At 40.0% G+C, this 19,869-nt stretch overlaps 1 protein-coding gene across 3 annotated transcripts in view; it reads left to right on the top strand.

The window, feature by feature from the left end:
- Positions 1-19,589, top strand: part of Gprk1 (G protein-coupled receptor kinase 1) — a 148,766-nt gene extending 129,177 nt beyond the window's left edge. For 2 of the 3 annotated variants that reach the window (NM_001169580.2, NM_001042973.3), the window contains 3 exons: positions 5,301-5,507; positions 18,946-19,108; positions 19,169-19,447. In NM_001169580.2, the coding sequence (NP_001163051.1) occupies positions 5,301-5,507; positions 18,946-19,108; positions 19,169-19,351 (553 nt within the window). In that variant the 3' untranslated portion in view covers positions 19,352-19,447. Of the gene's footprint in view, positions 1-5,300; positions 5,508-18,945; positions 19,109-19,168 lie in introns of all 3 variants that reach the window. The other variant, NM_001299206.1, reaches the window with a different exon arrangement.
- The last annotated feature ends 280 nt before the right edge of the window (positions 19,590-19,869 follow it).

The following is a 19,869-nucleotide window of genomic DNA, read 5'->3' as shown; positions in this document are numbered from 1 at the left end:
GTTGTTGGCAACGCCGGTCGCCACACCGGTAATAACCTTTAGTGCTGTCCGAATTAAGTTAATACTCCTAGCAGCCCTATTGTGAAACTTTAAGGTGGCTACCAATTTGCGAATATGCGTAAGGTCCGTCATTAAACATGGTGTCCTGTGATCGTCCGTAAATGTTTTTGTCATTGTTTCAGATGACAATTTCGTTATCTTCTATTGGGATGTAGTCTGCGTTCGTGTAGTCGTTAAGTTTCACTGTCGCGTCCGTCCTAACAGTCATACGTATAAAAACTTAGATGTAATTTCGTAACCTAAAATAATATAAAAAGATTGAAAGGGGTCAGGAATCTCGCAAGATGGTTAGCGTAGGTTGTCCTTGTGGACCACCCTCCCTTTTATTAGAACCGTGGTCCCCAGGTCTGCTTCGATGGTTTCTTCTGAGCATAATGGGGAAAGCTTGTTTCCTAGTCGTTTGTTGGTTTTTAAGAAAACTTTTTCGCCAACTTGGTAGTCTTTATAGGTCCTATTTTTGTTTACGGTATCAAGGGTTTTCTCTTGGGCCTGTTTAATTTTTCTGCTAATTCCTCTTTCAAATTCCGAGTGTATTAAGTGGACGATTTCTATTGGTTTTTCATTCGTTACTGAGTGGATTGAGTTGTTGTACTTGTTAGTTGCTAAAAGAATTAATTCGGTAGTGTCGTTTAAATTGGTTTCTAGTTTCAAGCATCTGGCTATTTCTGTCAGAGTACTATGACACCTCTCTACTTGACCGTTTGAGGTACTGTGTAAAGGCGGGGCGTTGGAAATGGTAATATTGAAGTGATTTAGCAAAATTTTCTTAATGGTTTCGGAATTAAATGATCTTTCGTTATCGCAATAAATTGTTTTTATTTTTGGAAAAAAATTTACTATGTGTAATAAAGGAGATTTTATGTCCACGATAGCCCTCGATGCGATAACCTGCACCGTGGCAAACTTCGAGAATTTGTCAATGCACGTCAGAAAAAGGGTTCCATCCGTTGAAAAAAAAAAAAAAAATGTCAATGTGGAGGATTTCCCCCACAAAGGAAGGTATCGGTGTTTCCGCTACTGCTTGCTTTATATCGTTTATATTTAGCCATTGCACAGGTCTTACAATTTAAAGTTGCCTCTGTTGCTAACCGGAGCATTTTTGGGGAAAAAATAGTGCTTCAAGATTTGTTTTACGTTTTCTTGTGCAGCCCGGTGAGCCCTGTTGTACTCTGTTATAACAATATTCCTTTGTTCAGTTGCATCTGTAATGTCCTGTATGAAGCTTTTCGAATGTTTGAAAGATGTGCTCGGAAATAATTCGACTAGTCAGTGTTGGATAAACGCTAAGATCGGTAGGGAGCAATGTATTGCGTTAACTACCTCGGCATTGACTACATCTTGTAAAGCACTAAGCAGATTTTCACGGTCAGGAATTTTTATAATGTGTAATGTGTTTCACCTTGCTTTTAAACAAGATGAATATGTCCACCGAGAAACTGTTTCCTACTTCAATTATTATTTGATTCCTTAAACAGTTTACCGGGTTGTCTGTTGTGTCAATGGTGTATGTTAGTGACTGTTCGCTGTGTATGGTTGCTACATCCGATTCTTGTTCGTCTTCTAGAATATTTATGTTCTGGCAAGACAATGCGTCCGAAACAAGATTTTCTTTTCCTGGCTTGTGGAACAATTTAGCGCCGTGATCCCCTTCCAGCGCTTTAGCTTCGCGTTACGATGAGGCCATTACAATTGTAATGAGGTCCTATATTTATTATATCACCTTCTAGTTTATTTTTCACTACTTATGGCATTTACTATTTGCGCCGTACTTTACTATTGCAACAAAACGACAAAATACAAAGGAAATTATTATAACTACTGTAATTTTAAACAAAAATTTTCCAAAAAGAATTCATTATATTGAGAAAAAAATATTTCATAAAAATATTACGTTGTAGAAAATAAAAATTTATAAAATAAATAAAAATATGAAAGCAGTTTATTGCAAAAGTCATAGTGCGGACAGAAGCAATTAACAATCATTGCCTTATTAATTTTTCACACGTCGCAAGCTGAATACTCTAATGACAAATATTTTTATATAAATACCATTAAGTGGCCTTTACTGATTGTCGTTGAGGAGCTAATTGAAAGCGATTAAGTCGTCCGAGTTGCTTCATAGTACTGACGAATCGAGCAGTGAATAAGCACACCTTAAGGGTGCTGTTAAGAACCACGCTTCCGACAGGGGGTATGTCGGGTCTCGAAGCCGCTAGCAGCATCAAAAAATGCCAGTATCTGTGCAGATCAGCTGCGGGAGCATCTAAGCTCTCCTCCCTTGAGAGCTCGAATGAAACTTCACTTAATTAAGCTTTTTTTTTTAGAGTTTAAATCATTTATTATTATTCCTTCTGAACTTAACCTAAAATGTAGCTTAACAGATATTATGGATTCTGTTCCTAAATTATAGTGTCCACATATGTTCCGTGGAGAGATTATACTATTTACGTGTAAGGAGTTCATGGTTCATCGGCTGCTGTGGAAGTTTATTTGGTCTCCCAATGGGACAACTTTTAAATCCCTTTCAATAACTCTGTTGCTCACATACCAGGGTAGCCCATATGGACTTCGTGCTGCTCGCGATTGTATTTCTCTAAACCTATTGAGCTGTGTCTTAGAGGCTGTTCCCCACACTTGGAGGGCGTAGGTCAGTGTTGGACCTAATATGGCTTTTATTAAAAGAGCCTTAGTTGCTATATGGAGTTTGCTTGAGTGGAAAAGCCAGTCCAGCTTTTTCAGTTTCCAAGAGCATTTGGCTCTAACTGCCGTGATATGGGCTTTCCAACGCAGCGTCCGATCAAGGTGAACGCCGAGGTAGCAGTTGAATGAGACGTAGTCAATGGTATTTCCGTCGAAGAGAAGACCTAGGCAGCGTAGGGGGGCGCTTCATCGGTGTTTTTGACGGTTGTTAGCATGTCAGCAGTATACAGGGTATACAGGAAGGGTCCAAGCACACTTCCCTGTGGAACCCCTGCATGAATGTGTTCCATGCTTGACCGAGAGTCTCGTATTGCAACATCGAAGGTCCGATCAGCGATGAAGGAGCTGAGGATGGCATAATGGGCTGCTGGGAGGAGATCTTTCATTTTATATAGCAGACCTTCATGCCACACCTTATCAAACGCTTGTTTCACGTCCAAAAATACGCCGACTGTGTAAACCTTGTGCTCAAAGCCATACGTGATGTGCTTTACAAGGCGATGGATTTGTTGGGGGCAACCATGAGACTTCCTGAAACCGAATTGGTGTTATGGGATGTGTTCTGTTGCCTCCGGCAGTTCCATCAAGCGGGTAAGCAAAATTCTCTCAAAAACTTTGGAGAAAGTTGGTAGCAGGCTTATCGGGCGGTATGAGTCGATCTGTGTTGGTGACTTTCCAGCTTTGGGGATCATTACAATCCGCGCACGCTTCCGTTGCCTGGGGAAATACCTAAACTAAGCATGGCATTAAATATTTTCCCAAGAGCAAGCACTTCCTTGCGTGGTAGAAATTTCGCAGTTCGGTTATCTATGCCATCGTAACCAGGGGTGTTTTTAGGTTGCAAAGCCTTCCTTCAGTTTCATCATAACTTCCTGCGGTGAGGTATGTCTTATAGGACGTGTCTGAGCAGTCGGAGTTTCCAAACAATTTGCGATGGTTTCACGATTGGTGTCGTCCGTTAAATTGAAGGGCATGAAGGTGGAGGACAGGTGCGAAGCAAAAACACTTGCTTTCTCATAATCCGTCTTAAGCCAGATGCCACGTCGATCCTGAATTGGTGATTGAAAGCTGTCTCTTGCTTCTCATGCCTCTCGTGAGTTTCCATATTGAGAATACACTATTACTATCTGGACCAGTACTCTCCAATAAGGTATCCAGGTTTGCTTTACGGTTATTGGCTAGCAGACGGCGCAGTCTATTAGTAGCACTTGAATATTGCTGATAAATGCTAGGATCTCCTGTCGCGATGTATTGTCTTCTGAGGCATCTTTTGTGCCTGAGCAAGTCCTTAGCCTCTATGCTTAAAATGGGAGACCTCCTTATGGCCGTGAGACCAACTTGGTGAGGCGGTGGTGTAGCTTGCAGCTTCAATGATTGCAGATGTGAAATAGTCGACGTATGCTTCCAGCCTACTGCAAGTGTCAATGGGAATGTTGAGTTTTACAGTAGCCTCGATGTGTTCTTTGAATATCCGAATGTGCATTTTTGTAACACTTCTAAATAATTGGGCGTCCTCATCTAGCTTAAAGAGCTAGTTTCCTCTGCTTGCAATTAGCTGAATAGTTACTGCCTGAATATGATTTTACGATGCAGTGGCGAATGGTTGATAAGAGATATTTGATCTAACAAGGATCGCCGCTCCACCGTGTTGTCTGTCATCCGGATGGTTGGTAGTATGCAGGGTAAAGGCATAGAGTCGAAGTTGGACCGGGAGAAGAAGTGGGTTTCTGACAACAGGAGGATGTCTATGTCGTGAAGCTCAATAAAAGCGAGGATCTCATTGGTCTTCGAGGAGGCCTTATTTGAATTTCATGCTGCTATCTTAAGAGGACCCATTTTTAAATGCAGAGGGCGAAGGTCTGGAGAAGTAGTTCCATCAACGTTTCCACTAACGACATCATTCTGTCAAGCCTAGAAAAAAGCTGTTCCAGTTTGGAGTCCAAGTTGGTAGTTACATTAGTAGCAGTAGCGGCAGGCGAATAAATTGGCTAAAAAGCAGGTTGATTGCCTGACAACGGACGTAAAAGACGGTTAATAAGACCAGCAGCAGTGGGTTCATTGGTCTTCAAATGATGCTTACGAGTAGAAGCTTCTTTAAGGTATTTAATGCAACCTTTAAAGTTAGATGCATGGGGCTTCCCACAGTGATATCAACATCTGGCATCATCATGCTGCAGTCGCTCCCATTACACACACTCCATAATTTATTGGCCACCTTCAACATTAACGGAGAAGCCAGTACTGAAATTTCGTCGAAGAACCTTTCTGGGAAAATCTTACTAAAAACCGAACTAAAGGAGTCGTAAAGCCATCTATTGCATCTCACGTGCCTCACTTGGCTTTTCCCACAAACATAGTGCTTATTTAAGATATAAATGCATAGATGCAGTTATTAACTAATTACATCTTATTTTATACATTGATTGATATTTTTACCTTAAATCACAATTTAATAATATTTTATCCATAAATTATTACCCTTAGTACAAAAATTTCCAAAAGGATTGATTTTATTTCTGGTTCTCTTTATTTGTTTGTAGGTGGCAACAGGAAGTTTCTGAAACAGTATTTGATACAGTCAACACTGAGACAGATAAACTAGAACAAAAAAGAAAATTGAAGCAAAAGCAGCACTTCGATGCAGATGAAAAGGAATCCGATTGTATATTACATGGCTACATAAAAAAGCTTGGGGGCTCTTTTGCATCTTTATGGCAAACAAAATATGCCAAGCTATATCCAAATAGGTATGTATGAATTCAAGAAAAATACCGTAGTCAAAAGCGTAAAGCAAAATACAGAATACATATACACATACATTGATAAAATTGTATCTTAACCAGAACCAACCATATAGCTCTTATTCTTAAGTTATGCGTCAAAATCTCTGCAAATACCAAAACAAACTTTAGTATTTAGCGTGCAGATTCTTGTTATTATTATTATTAAGTGTGTTTGTATGTGTACTGCGACCCAGTCGGATCTATTGTACTACCCCTTCATGACTCAAGGATCCCCCTGAAGTTTAATGCACTGTATAAATGCCAAAATTTTATTGGGTTCAGGGCTGCAATTGTTTCCCGTGGGACTACATACATGCCTAGGAGTCTGTTCCTCCTGATGGAAAGCGCCATGCAGTCACATATAATATGTGCAGAGCTCTCCTTCTTCATGCAGCAGAAGCGACAGAGTTCACTGTCTGCAATGCCAATTTGGTGCAAATGGCTGTGAAGCCGGCAATGCCCCGTAAGAAGGCCAGTCAAAATGCGCACGGTGTTTTTCCCGTATGTCATAATGGTCTTGAACCTATTATGGTTACATTCACGGAGGAGAATCTTAGACTGCCTAAGTCCTGGTAGGTGTTCCCAGAAGGACAGACGTTTTTTTTCCTCTAGTGACTTTAGTAAGCCCCGTACTCTGTGGAGACCAACACCACAGAATTGTTCGGGCCCAATTAGAGGGTACTCTGCCCCTTTCCTGGCTAGGTTGTCCGCTAGCTCATTTCCCGGGATGTTTTTGTGTCCCAGGACCCACCTTATTGTGAGCTTGTGGACAGCTCCTAGTTTGTCTAGGGCTGTCCTCACTTCATTTACTTAGATGTTATCTAAGCTTTGCTGAGCGCCTTTATTTTTTTTTTTTTTATTTTACTTTGCTTTTATTTATTGAATCTTCTTGTATAAGAACTAACAATAAGTTTAAAAATCTTAACTATAACAAGTATTTTTTGAACAGTTGTATTATTTTTCCAACTGTTCTATGTTTAAACGGCCCTAATAATTTATTCGCTGGGTTGGTAGGTCCTTTCGCCGGAGACGGGAACGGCTGCTGAGCTGGATTAGACCTCGCGCTAGGTGGTTGGGGTGCGTGTGAAGCTTGCTATGGTATTTTTCCTTAAGTTCCGTGATTGCGTTGGTAACTGATGGGATATTTAAGTCTCTTTGGATGTTTTCACTCCGAACGTACCACGGTGCCCCAGTGATGGTTCTCAGAATCTTTGATTGTGCTCGCTGAATGATGTCAATATTGCTGTTGCTGGCATTGCCCCATAACTGTGAGCCATAGGTCCAGATTGGTTTCAATATAGAATTGTAGAGCAAGACCTTGTGATCTAGGCTGAGCGGAGAACCAGAGTTGATGAGCCAGTGTAAGTTGTTGGCTTTGAGTTTAAGTTGGGTTTTTTTGGCTTCAATGTGCCTGCGCCATGTGAGTCTTCTGTCTAGGTGTACTCCTAGGTACGTTACCTCGTCTGCTTTCGGGAGTGGTATGCTGTTCAACAAGAGCGGAGGACAGTCTTGTCTGTTTAGCGTAAACGTCACGTGCTTGCATTTTTGCTCGTTTACTTTTATTCGCCAGTCAGAGAGCCACTTCTCAATGTCGATGAGGTACAGTGCCAACTGTGCTGTAGCTTGGATAGGGGACCTTGAACGGCTAAGGATAGCTGTATCGTCGGCAAATGTGGATACCGTTAAGCGACTATTTGTAGGGATGTCGGCTGTATAGATGAGGTATAAGGTTGGCCCAAGAACGCTGCCTTGGGGGACTCCAGCCTCAATTGTATGAACAGTGGAAGTGGCAGTGTTGCACCGCACTGCAAACTTTCTGTCATAGAGGTAAGACTTTAGAAGTTTGTGTGTGCTTTCGGGTAGGGATGTTTTAATTTTAAACATTAGGCCGTCGAGCCAGACTTTGTCGAATGCTTGGGATACGTCTAAAAATACTGCTGTACAGTATTCGCGATATTCAAATGCAGTTCTTATTTCCGTTGTAATACGATTCACCTGTTCAATGGTTCCGTGGCTTTCGCGAAATCCAAATTGGTGGGCTGGGATTATATTGTGGCATATCAGATGTTGATTAAGTCGGATCAGCAGGCATTTTTCGAATAGTTTCGAAATGCATGAGAGTAGACTTATTGGTCTGTAAGATGAAGCGACTGTGTGGTTCTTACCAGGCTTTGGAATCATTATGATCTTCATCATCTTCCATCGTTGTGGAAAGTAACCAAGTTTGGTGATGGCATTAAAGAGCTTGGTTATGTAGCGAACTGCAGAATGTGGCAGCTGGATGATCATTTCCGGTGTTATAAGGTCGTAGCCGGGGGATTTTTTCGGGCTGAGATTGTCTTTGATTATTTTAGTTATTTCTTTAGGACGAAACACAATTGGGGTGTGTTGCTGATGGCGGTTTACGGGATAGGACGGTAGCGCGAATGTGCTAGTAGCCTGGTTTGGCGTGAACACATTTTGTAGGTGAGCGGCAAATGTGTTGGCTCTGTCTTCATCACTACGGGCCCAGCCACCTGATGAATTCCTTATCGGCAAAACGGTTTCAGTCGGTGGGCGAAGAGTTGAGTGGGCTCGCCACAGTGACTTTTGTTTTGTGCCTGTTGGTGTGAGTTGCTCTATGTATCGGCGCTGATCGTCGTCCTCTTCTTGTTTCAGAGCGTTGGCCAGTTTCCGTGTGGCTACTTTTAGCTTTTGTTTTGCAGTTGGGGATCTGGAAGATTGCCATTCTCTGCGTAAGCGACGTTTTACGTGGACGAGTTGCTCGATTTGTACGTTGGTCTTTTTTGAATTAATTGTATTATTTGTTATTTTGGGTGTTGCAGTAAGAGCTGCTGCAGTAAGGATGGATTGCAATGCACACGTGCAGCTCTCTATATCAGATTCAGTATTGAGTTTTGGGCTTAGCTCAATATGTGAACTTATATATTTTTTATACCTGAGCCAGTTTGTTTTGCTAGAGGTCAATCTGGTTGGTGGTTTCACGTTTTCTGCGTATCGGCGGAGGTGAATTAGTACAGGCGAGTGATCAGATGAGAGATCCGGCAGACATTCAGCTTTAACCAAACTGCGGGAAATATTTTTCGTAACTGCGAAGTCGATCAGGTCTGGCAGCTTATTGAGGTCTGATGGCCAGTATGTAGGACTCCCGGGGGAAACATGGTCAAGTTTATTAGTGGCTTTTATTATCGTCTTATAAAGCTGTTTTCCTTTTGGGTTCACAAGTCGCGATCCCCAGTGAGTATGTTTAGCGTTGTAGTCGCCTGCTGCAATGAAGTGTGGCCCTAGTGCTTGGAAGAAATCCAGGAATTGAGCTTCTAATACTGTGAAACGGGGGGGGCAGTATACGGCCGCTAGTGTAAGGAGAGTGTTGTCATCCAGCTGAATGTTGATAGATGTGGCCTGAAGATGATTTTCCGCAAATTCTTTGTAAAAGTGGTGCTTCATACGGTTCCTTATGAGTATGGCGGTGCCACCGTGTGCTTTTCCGTCGGGATGATTTGTACCGTAGAAATGGTAGTCTCTTATTTGAAAATTGTATTTGCTTGTGAGATGAGTTTCCGAAAGAAGCATTACGTCGATATGCTTCTCATGTAGGAATTGAGCTAGCTCAAGTTTGCGCTGTGAGACGCCATTGGCGTTCCACGTAGCTATGCGTAAGGTAGCCATTATTTATTTGATTGTTGGGCTACAAGCATTTGTATCAAAAGGTTTTGATTACGCATCATGTCTTGAATGGTGGTCTTCATAAATGTCATAAATTCCATCATGCTCTGTTGTAAGGCTTGCATCATAGCTTCAGTTTTTGTTTCCTGCTGCGCAGCTGGGTGATAGTTTTGTTGTGTGTCTAATTTTGTGTGCACTTCATGTGGAGTTCGGGAGTTTTGGGTTGGAGGCGTCATACCTGATTTTAAAACGTTAGCAAATGTTGTCTTGTTAGTGTTGAATGTAGGCCAGGGAGCGAAACTAGCTGCTTTCGAGAAAATTACTTCAGGATTTGTCTCTGATGGTATCAGGGTAGCTGATCCTTGGTGTGCCCGCGCCGTGTTCATTCTTTTGTGAAGACGGATTTTCAGCTCTTTGTAGATTGGACAGCCTCTGTAGTTTGCTGTGTGATTGCCCCCGCAGTTATTACATTTTTTCTCGCATGCATTTTCTTTGTTAATTTGACACTGTTTGGAGTCGTGGAGATCTCCACAGACTACGCACACCGGGCGAAGTGTACAATATGACCTCGTGTGGCCATACTCTTGGCAGTTTGTACATTGTACAGGAGCGTTGCGTTTGTGCGGCTCTTCTACCGTGATCCTACGGTGCAAAAGGAGCTGGAGTTTGTAAATTGGGTGAACCTCGTTTTTTCTAGGAGGCTTGTTTTCTGGTTCAAGCTCAATCTTGAAGAGTGGTTGGGGCTGCCTGTTTCTGTTTTTGATATTGAACACGTTTTTGGCGTAAAATCCCTTTTCCTTTAGCGCCTCAGTTATCTCTTCGGGCGTAACATCAGACTCAATGCCCTTCAGGACTACTTGCAGGCCCTTGCTGCTTTTAAGCTGGTAGGTGTAGAAGCCTATTTTTTGTGCGGTAAAATAGTTTGTGACTTTTCTGTAGTCGTCCTCCGTTTTCGTCTGAAGTTTGATTTCGTTGATAGTACCTCTTACGAGGGGAGTTATATGAAAGCTATCTTTCCCAATAAGGCCAATCAAAGTATTTACAAGACGGCTTGTGCTCTTCTCGCGGATGTATATTGGCGGAGGCTTTGTTTTCTTCGGTTCGATATCAACGGATCCCAGCGGCACGTCCTCAGCGGTATCTACCAGCAAGGCAAATCTGTTGGTATTTGCAGGGGCTACATTTTTGATCAAGGTAGAGTTATCGCGTGTATTTTTCGGCTTGTTTCCCAAATCTGAATTTTCCGGGCTGAGCTTTCGCTTTATTGTAATGTAGCGGTCCATTCCAGTCTGCCAGGTCGACCCAGCTTTTTTGTTTACGTTTTCGTTTTGTTTTGCTGGCAGTGCAGCAGTACCGTTTATTGCTAGCGGTTTTGCTTTCGCTGACTTAGTCAGACCGTGAGCGGGTGCAGCCGATGACGAGGCAGAGCGGGCTGCCGGTCCCTCTCCAGCTGTTGTTGTTGGAGGTAGCGGGGCTTCTGTCGGAGCCAATAGAGCGGGAGAGCAGGAGCGCGCTCTTTCTTGATTTGTTGGTAGAAGAAGGTTTCCTGGGCTATGGGTTATTGACCGCTCGATGTCTGCGTTTGGGATTGTCGGTGAGACGTAGGAGAAGTACGCGTTGTTGCGCTGAATTGAGAGTCGGCGTTCGTCATGCTCGCGCTGACGCTGGGCGCGAGTGTCATTCTGACTCATAGTTTTATTATTTAAGATAACAATTCACTATGTATTTAAGCGATCTTGCATCGCATAGAGCGTCTCTTTCGCTTTCAGATTTTTTATTTAGTTTATTTTATTTGGCGTTCACTTCACTCAAAACAACCGATTTTGTGCGGAGCACGATAAAAACGTCTTCACACGTCGGCGATCGAATAATTATTTATGGCTGCTTGACTATCAGTGATATTTGACTAAAAATGCTGGAATATTCTTTATCGAAGCACTCAGGCGATCTAGCTATTGATGACTGTCCGTCCATCTAACATCCATTCGAGATCTAACAGCGCTAAAAAATAATTTAGGTAACGATTACGTCGCTCAAGTAAGTTCAAGTATAGAGAGAACTCCTTAGTCACAATTTCCCTCTCATACGTTACCATTGCGCTTACCTTTCCATTTGCTTGCAGTTGTGAAAAAGCGCATCTAGTAAAGATTAGCATGAAATCCCAACGGTGCCTCAAAGCACTCATCACAATTTTACTTATACATCGCACTATTTATATACATTTTTAGCAAATCGATAAAAATTTACAAGATTAATAAAAATGTGAAAAAATATTAACACATTTTCCACTTGTGTGATACATGCTTTATATATCGAAAACGCTTCCTTCTACGAGTAACGGGTATACTTATGCGAGGAGATGCACTCCTTACCTAGCGTCTTTGAGAGAGCGGTATTTATTTAGGCTATGTGTGAGTTCCACTTGTATTTATGGTTTGTTGTAAAGCTTAGCATTTAATGGGTGGATGTTTTTGGTGTTCGGTGGTCGCCCCAGTCATCAATTTGGTAAAAGGTGTTGTTTGGCTATGTTTTATGTTTTTTATGTTTGTTTAATTTGTTTGGAGATAAAGATAACGTTGGTAAGGGAGCTTTAGACTATAAGCAATAAAATCACTGAAATTTGGAAACCTTGAGGTTTCCTAATATATAAAATACGTAAAGTAGACTGTCAAGCACAGATCCCGGCGTGATCTATCCCGGCGTTCATAATGACGTGCAGACAAGTCCTACGGTAACATCTCCCACCCAAACGACCGAGGGGCGCTGCCGTACGACTCGGATTCGCAAGAGGATAGACGCGATATAGAAAAGAGAACAGAAACGATGGAAAAAATATAATAAATATAAATATTAGAAAGATCTTTTATGAGTTAAAAAATTAGAATTAATTGTTTTAAGAACAGAGGAGTTTAGCTGACTACCAATTCGGGACTGTCAACATCACCACGAATAAGAAGTCGTGGAACTCGACTATAGCATTCTCTCTTGTTTAAGCTTATGCATGAAACCTTTGATATACAACCAGGAAGAGGAATTTTGCGCTGCAATATTTTCTATTCTCGAAGGCTGTGCGAATTTTCAAAGTTGGCATGTTTACAAATGAATTTAGGACTTGTTGGCGGCTACGGGACCCGAAATACTCCCCCCGTTGCTAAGGGGAAGCAGACGCCGTTGGTGTTCTCAGCACAGCAATGCGACTTAATCTCTTTATAACGTCGGCTGCGGTTGTAACTGCTGATGCTGTCGTCATCAGCATCTTCCATGGCACAGAAAATAAGTCAATGGGATCTCGAACGTCTAACTTATCAGCCGATATCACTGCCTTTATCTAGGACTTCATATCTGCTTGGCCACCTACAAATCTCACTAAAGGATTCGTACAGCAATCCAGCTCACGTGCCTCGCTTTCACCCTCAAAGACCAAGATGGTCTTTGTCGAGTATGTGATCAGCTGAAGATGTCTTCGATGGAAAACAATCATTGTACCAAAGGATCATACAGCAGATGGAACGACAAAGCGAGCTGCGTCTGCTACCCTTTAAAATAGCTATATAAACTTCGTCTTTTCATTGCTTTAAAATAGCTAATAAAAAAGCTTATTAGCTTAAACAATATATAGTGCAAATCTTGCAAAGCTGTTTAAAGCTTTAACTTTAACTAATTGTGGAAACGTTACCGCTGATGATAAACTTATAAATTGCTGGCGGCTGAGTGACCCGACATACTGAGAACCGGTATTTTTAAATTTTGTATAAAGTATAGCCAACTTGTGGCGGTAGTCCGGAATCAATTATCACTTGTGGTGGTAAGCTAATCGGGACAGGTGGAATCACTGGTTGAGAAACCAATGCAGGCAAATCGGAATTTATACTTTTTAAATATGCCCATTTTGGAGACAGTTAAACTCTGCAGTCCCTCAGCTATCCAGCAATATCTGCTTTGTCTAAGCTCCCGTCTCTCTCGATCTCTGTATTTCTCTCGCACCTTTGGCTTAGCGTTCTGTTGTTCGCTCTGCAATTTACGCTTTCGTAAATTATACATATCAAATCGATGGAGAACTTCGCTCGTTTGACAACATATATCGTTCGAAATCGCTATACCAACCTCGTATTTTCATTGCTTTGCTGCGATTAATAGCTGATCAGCTGTTGAGTCCTGCTTATTACATAGCTTATAGCTTAAGGCTATTAAACTGTGAATAAAGCGCGGAAAGGAGATCATCAGATCGTCGAAAACTATCTCCAGTTACGCCAAAACTACTGATCAGTCCTTTTAAGCAACCTTAAGTTAAGCTCATAAACGATTTCATTTCGGTCGGAAACATTAGGCAAGCATCACAACAGTATTTAAAATTTTGTCCCTTAGCTAGGTCATATATATTCTTGAACAGGATCAATAGCCGAGTCGACCTTGTCACGTCCGTCTATCCGTGAACTTTAAAACAATTTTTAAATTTTTTCCCGAATATCTATCGATATCCCAAAAAAATTATAAAATTTCGCGTTCGCATTCACACTAGCTGAGTAACGTGTATCTGATAGACGGGGATCTCTACTATTGCATTCTCTCATTAGGCAACGCACATAGACAAAAACGAAAAGATTTAGTTAATTTGTTCAAGCTTATGCACAAATCAAAATATATTCACTCGCATTTATCAAAAGTGTGGGCGTGGTAGTTTTGTTTTGTTTTTGGGCGTATGAGTGGGCGTGGCAAGGTGGGTCAACAAATCTGTATGCTGAATCTCAACCTTCTAGATTTAATAGTTCCTGAGATTTGGACGTTCATATGGACAGAGGAAAGAGTGCGAATGCGAACGCGAAATTTAATCATTTTTATGGAATATCAATTGATATTTGGGAATAAAATGAGAAAAGGTTTACAATAATAATAAAACTGTGAAAGAATGTCAAAAAAAGTGTGGACGTGGCAGTTTTGTATGTTTTTAGGGTGTTCGTTTTTTTGGCGAATCGGTAGAAACTTACAAGACTCATAAAATTATGAAAATATATTGAAAAATGGTTCAAAAATGTGGGAGTGGCAGTTTTATGCGGTTTGTGGGCGTTAGATTGGGTGTAGAAACATGGGTCAACAAACTTGCATTGCAAACACATTTATTAAAAGTGCGTGGCAGTTTTGTGCGGTTTGTGGGCGTGGCGATATGGGTCACCAAATCTGTATGCTTCATCTCAACCTTCTAGCTTTTATAGTTCATTAGATCTCGACGTGCATACGGACATACGGACATGGATAGATCGACTATCGGCTCGGTATTGATCCTGTCAATCCTGATTCCACTTGTGGAATAATTTCACTTACCTCACTTAGAGATATCTTCACACAGACGAGCAGATACTACCCTGCGTTGGCCATATGCGATAGAGCGGTAGTATTAAAATTCTCTTGTTAGCTACGTAAGCTAGAACTTAGGAAAATAAAATCCGTTTTGAAATATAACTCAACAAATGTGGATGTATTTTTATTGACCGTCTTGACAATATGTTAAAAAGATTTTGCCATGCTCACTTTAATTACCACAAACCGCACAAAACAACCATACTCACACTAACACACTCACTAATATTTTTTTCTTTATATTATTTGTCTTGCCAAAAGTTTATGGATTTCTCGTTCGCACACCCACTATGGATATAAAAATATCATTGATACGAATTTGAAGTTCTAGCAGTCATTGCAGAACTTAGAATGTGCCCGTGTGCTTGCAATTTTCACCACAACTTGCTCCCCGATGATCTGTCCGTTAAGAATTCGTCCGCCACGTGAAATTCGTTGTCACATAGCCCGTCTCTTCTCTCATATTATTTGAACTTCAAGCGTTCCCACTTCTGAACTGCTAAATTGTAATTTGTAGGCTTTATTTGTAGATCTTTAAGTATATATTTATACTTATAATAACCACCAATTTGCTCTGCTACATCTTGTGCTTCTTGCTCCGTTGTACGTGTGCGTCCAGATTTATCCATGTTATCGATAGAAGCCAATGAACGATTAATCACAGTGGTTTACCAGCACTGCTACAGTATTAGTTTACAAGCTTATGATTTCCTCTTCTTAAATTTAAGCTAAGGTGTTGAGAACTCGAGTCGAGAAGGCTTCGGCAAGGACCAAAGGTTCCTGAACGATTTTATACTAGTACCGTTGCGGTGGCTAAAAGCACAACACCTTTACTTACGGCATAATGTGAGTCAGAGGCAATCGTTTCTCTAAGCTGTAATCGTTCTTATTATGACGGCGAGTACACATTTCCTAGATCAAGAAGAGTGTGGTACTCAGATCCGCATGTGCGGAAATAGACGGAGTTGCACTCCTTTCGTTGTTACTAGTCTTACGGCAATTAATGCGAAGAGTGAGACTTTCGCGTCTTTAAATCCTGCATAGCTTGCCAACGCTAACTCCATATTTTCCAGCGTCCTGCATTGCAGCTTCCGTTGAGCCGATTCCTTTTAGACAGTTCAGTCCTTTCCGACAGTTCAGGAACCATTGAAACTGAACCACATTGCGCTGCCAACGCCACCAAGTTTCGTTTAATGTAGAAAGTTGTTTGGCAAATCATAAAAATATGAAAAAAAAATCAAAACATTTTTCAAAAGTGGGCGTGACAGTTTTGTGCGGTTTGTGGGCGTTAGAGGGGACGTGGCAACATGGATCAAACTTGCGCTGCGTCTATAACTCTAGAACCTGTATGGTGAATCTCAACCTTCTAGCTTTCATAGTTCCAAAGATCTCGACGTTCTTACGAACATGGCTAGATTCACTCGGATATTGATCCTGTCCTCTATATTTATATAGTCGGAAACGCTTCTTTCTCCCTGTGACACATTTTTCAACGAATCTAGTATACCCTTTTACCCTACGAGTAACGGATATAAATACAATTTAGATTTAACAGTCCCGACTGTTCTAAATACCACATAATTTGATGTGGTATTGAAAACTGATACTGAAAATTCCTTAATAGAGGAAAAGGATTTAAATAACCATACCCGCTGTTTCAATTCAAGATATATCACCAGATCAAGAATTAACAGATTCAGATTCAAGCACTACCATTCAGGAAATAAAACTCGACACAATGGTAAATAAAGTAATAGCCCAACGGGCATACATAAAAGACATTTCAAATGACATTCCAGAACTCAATTTGTCTTATTGGCTACCTGTGTATTAAAATCTCTACGTAGAAATCTAGGTACTCGTTGCCTTCGAGTTGATCAATCGTATTCACTTTCGCCTGGACTGCGTTCTTCTTCCCAGCGCTCAGCCTGATTATTTGGGTCACCCCTAACCATTATTCCTTGATGTCTTTTAACGTTTTTACCGTTAGCCTAGGTACCGCTGCTTTCTTTAAATCGACACGCCGACACACTCGGTTCTACTGCTTTAATTCATGCTGTCTTACTCTCGCTCTTTACACTACCTTTCTTCACGCTCTGTTCTTCCATACTCTCTTTCTACAGACTCTGTCTCCACAAACTTTCTTACTCCAAGCTCCCGCTTTGCACTACCGTAACTGGCTACAGGCAGTTTAAGAAGGCTTTTGTTAACCCCTTTTTTGGTTCAAATTTCACTCGCTTTCATTTTCCTCTTCTTTTCTTCTTCGTTTCTATTCTTACTTCGTCTGGTCACATAAACTTCTTTCGATTAATAGTTCGCACCTTACGGTATGTTACGTAAGTGCGGCGTTGCCACTCGATGAATTTAGTATTTTTGAAGTGTGACCCCTAATATTGTGCCGATAGTTCCTGTATTTTGGCCGATCCTATCGATCGGATCGGCTTATCGCCAATTGGAATTGCTATTATTACTTTTGTATTTTAAAACATACATTTTTCACAAATAGGAAATTCATTGTAAAAAATATATTTAATAAATATAATTTAAACATGTATAGTTCAAAGTAAATATTTATAAAATAAATAAAAATATGCGAGCCGTTATTGTCAAATTGGTGTCTTGAGGCAAGACGTACGTATGACGCACCTAAGAATCGTTGTCTTCTCTAATTTTTCACAGGTCGCAAGCTGAATCCTCTAATGACAACTGTTTTAATACAAAGTATATTTTGAAATGGAATATGTGATATTATGTACACTTGATTCGGCTATTACTATTTCTATGCTATATTCAAGTAATTATAACGTTAAGGCACTGCAAAGTAACAACTTTTACATGGTGCCAATTAATAAAGACGACCGAATAATAAGACTAAGACCCTTACCTCTGATTCGCGCTTTCCCGCACATTTGTGTGTGTTTTTGTGGAAGCAGCTGTTCACGAGGTAAATCTATAGACTTTACAATACAGTATTCCAAGCGGATTTTGTTAATTATCAAAGAACAACTGTCGATAACTGTCCGCATAAATGTCCTTGATTTGAGGTTAAGTTGGTAAAGTTGCAGATGACTGCATAAAAGTGGATGGTTTAAAGAAGCACAAAAATGGATTGGCCAAGCTAGGTATGTACCTCCACTGGACCAAAGACACTAGAATAACAACATAATGGCCATGCATTGGCTTGGCACTATGCAGCCACTTTTTTGGTGACGGCCAAAATTGCTCTCTTTCTCTTTTAAGTAAAAACAAGATGTGTGCGTGTTGTGCTAGAAGACGATTTTCGGGCCGAAATCAATTCTGATCGGAGAAACGAATTTACATATTTGGGGAGTTTTGGCCAATTTCGTAGCAATATGATGAAATTGCGCGCTATTTAAAAATATCAAATTGGAATATAACAAAAAAAATATATATATTAAACTGAACAACTGAATCTAATGTGCATTTTAAATAATAAAAATGGATCATTTACATACATCAATATGTATTTCATAAAAATAATATGTAGTAGAAAAGAAAAATTTATAAAATAAATAAAAATATGAAAGCAGTTTATTGCAAAAGTCATAGTGCGGACAGAAGCAATTAACAATCATTGCCTTATTAATTTTTCACACGTCGCAAGCTGAATACTCTAATGACAAATATTTTTCTCATATCTTGAGACACGAAGTGCGGACACAAGCACTCAACAATCATTGCCTTATTAATTAAACGTCACAAGCTGAATACTCTAATGACAAATATTCTAATATGAAGTCATTTTTGAAATTTATTTTGTGATATTATGATTCGGCTATTACCATTTCTAAGCGTTATTTAAATAATAATAACGTTAAGGCAATGCATGGTGCCAATTGATCAAAAATGAAATAGATTTAAAGTCTAAGAACTTCTAAGGTGAAGGGCATATTTTGTCAAATTTACAATGCATGAGCATACGTTTGCACACATACAGTTGTCTGCAATCAGTGTATGCGCTGTTTCGCTCTCGAACAAAATTCGAGAGAGCCTGGAGCCATATCTAGAGCCACGGCGAAAAAATCGTGTGCCAAAAAATCGTATTGCGTTACGCATCTTGTTATTCTAGTGTCTTTGACTGAACATTCTTTGTTAGGTCCTTATTTCAGAGATTCGGTTCCCGATATATATAATAGAATAATTAAATATTTTGTGCATACTTAACGTTGTCTGTTACTGTTGGTAATTGATACGTAAACAGTTACATAAATATTTTTCTGAGGTATATGGTAAAGCGTTAATACATCAAATCTCTAAAATTTGTAACTTTGACAGTCATTATAAAACTAGTTTAGTGCATTATTTGACATAAAACACCTTATTTTATAAACCCTTTTTAAGTAAATTATTTTTTATTTAGGCTGGAGCTACATTCGGAAAGTGGAAATAATAAACCAGAACTAATTTTTATGGACCAAGTAGAAGATATATCATCGGATTTCATTCTGCACAAAAACGAGAATTGCATTCAAATTCGCATTAATGATGGAACCCGTGATGGCAGAATCATTTTGACAAACTCAGTAAGCTAAATAACTTATTTTCGTTCTTACCATTTAAACAGAAACAATTTTTTATTTCAGGATGAAATAGGATTAAAAGAATGGTCATCTTCCCTAAGATCGGCACACAAAATTTCTCAAGACCTCTTGGGGTCAATGGCTAAAAAAGCTGGAAAAATATATGGCAGTGAAAGGGATGTCAACAAATCTATGTATATTTTTGGTGGGAACTGCTCAACGAAAACTTCTAACGGGTCTAATTAATATTTAATTATTTTCAGTTTATAAGCTTAAAGATTTATAATATGTAAAATGTAGAGGTACATCTTATAAAAATAAATGTGGAACTCCTTGAAGATCAAACTTCGAGCTTATATGGTTTTTCTTAAATACAAAAAAAAATTGGCCCGCAGACTTTTATAATAATAATTAAAGTGTATAATTAAACCAATTGAAACGTTTAATAAATTACTTTATTATTAGATTAATGTTCAATGTTGGTTTTGCTGATGACACACTGACGTGATCATACGTACTAACCCATTTTAGAAAGCTGGTTTCCAGGCTAAGATAAGGTAAGATTAGACAAAAAAAAACAATAACTTCTTCATGAACCTCTTTTTCCTGCACCAGCGTTAAATCTTTCGGTATAGTGATCAGGTATTACCCTAGGTTGAGTCGTTAGGAATCCAGAGCATCGTCCGGAATTCGCCACAAAAATCATCACTGATATTCTAGCAATGGTATTGGGGTATAACCAAAAAAATCGGTAACACACCGCA

Source organism: Drosophila melanogaster, chromosome 2R (genome assembly GCF_000001215.4).
Source record: "Drosophila melanogaster chromosome 2R".
Lineage (NCBI taxonomy): Eukaryota > Metazoa > Arthropoda > Insecta > Diptera > Drosophilidae > Drosophila > Drosophila melanogaster.
Note: the sequence above shows the minus strand (reverse complement) of the source record. Positions and strands in the feature narration are given on the sequence as shown.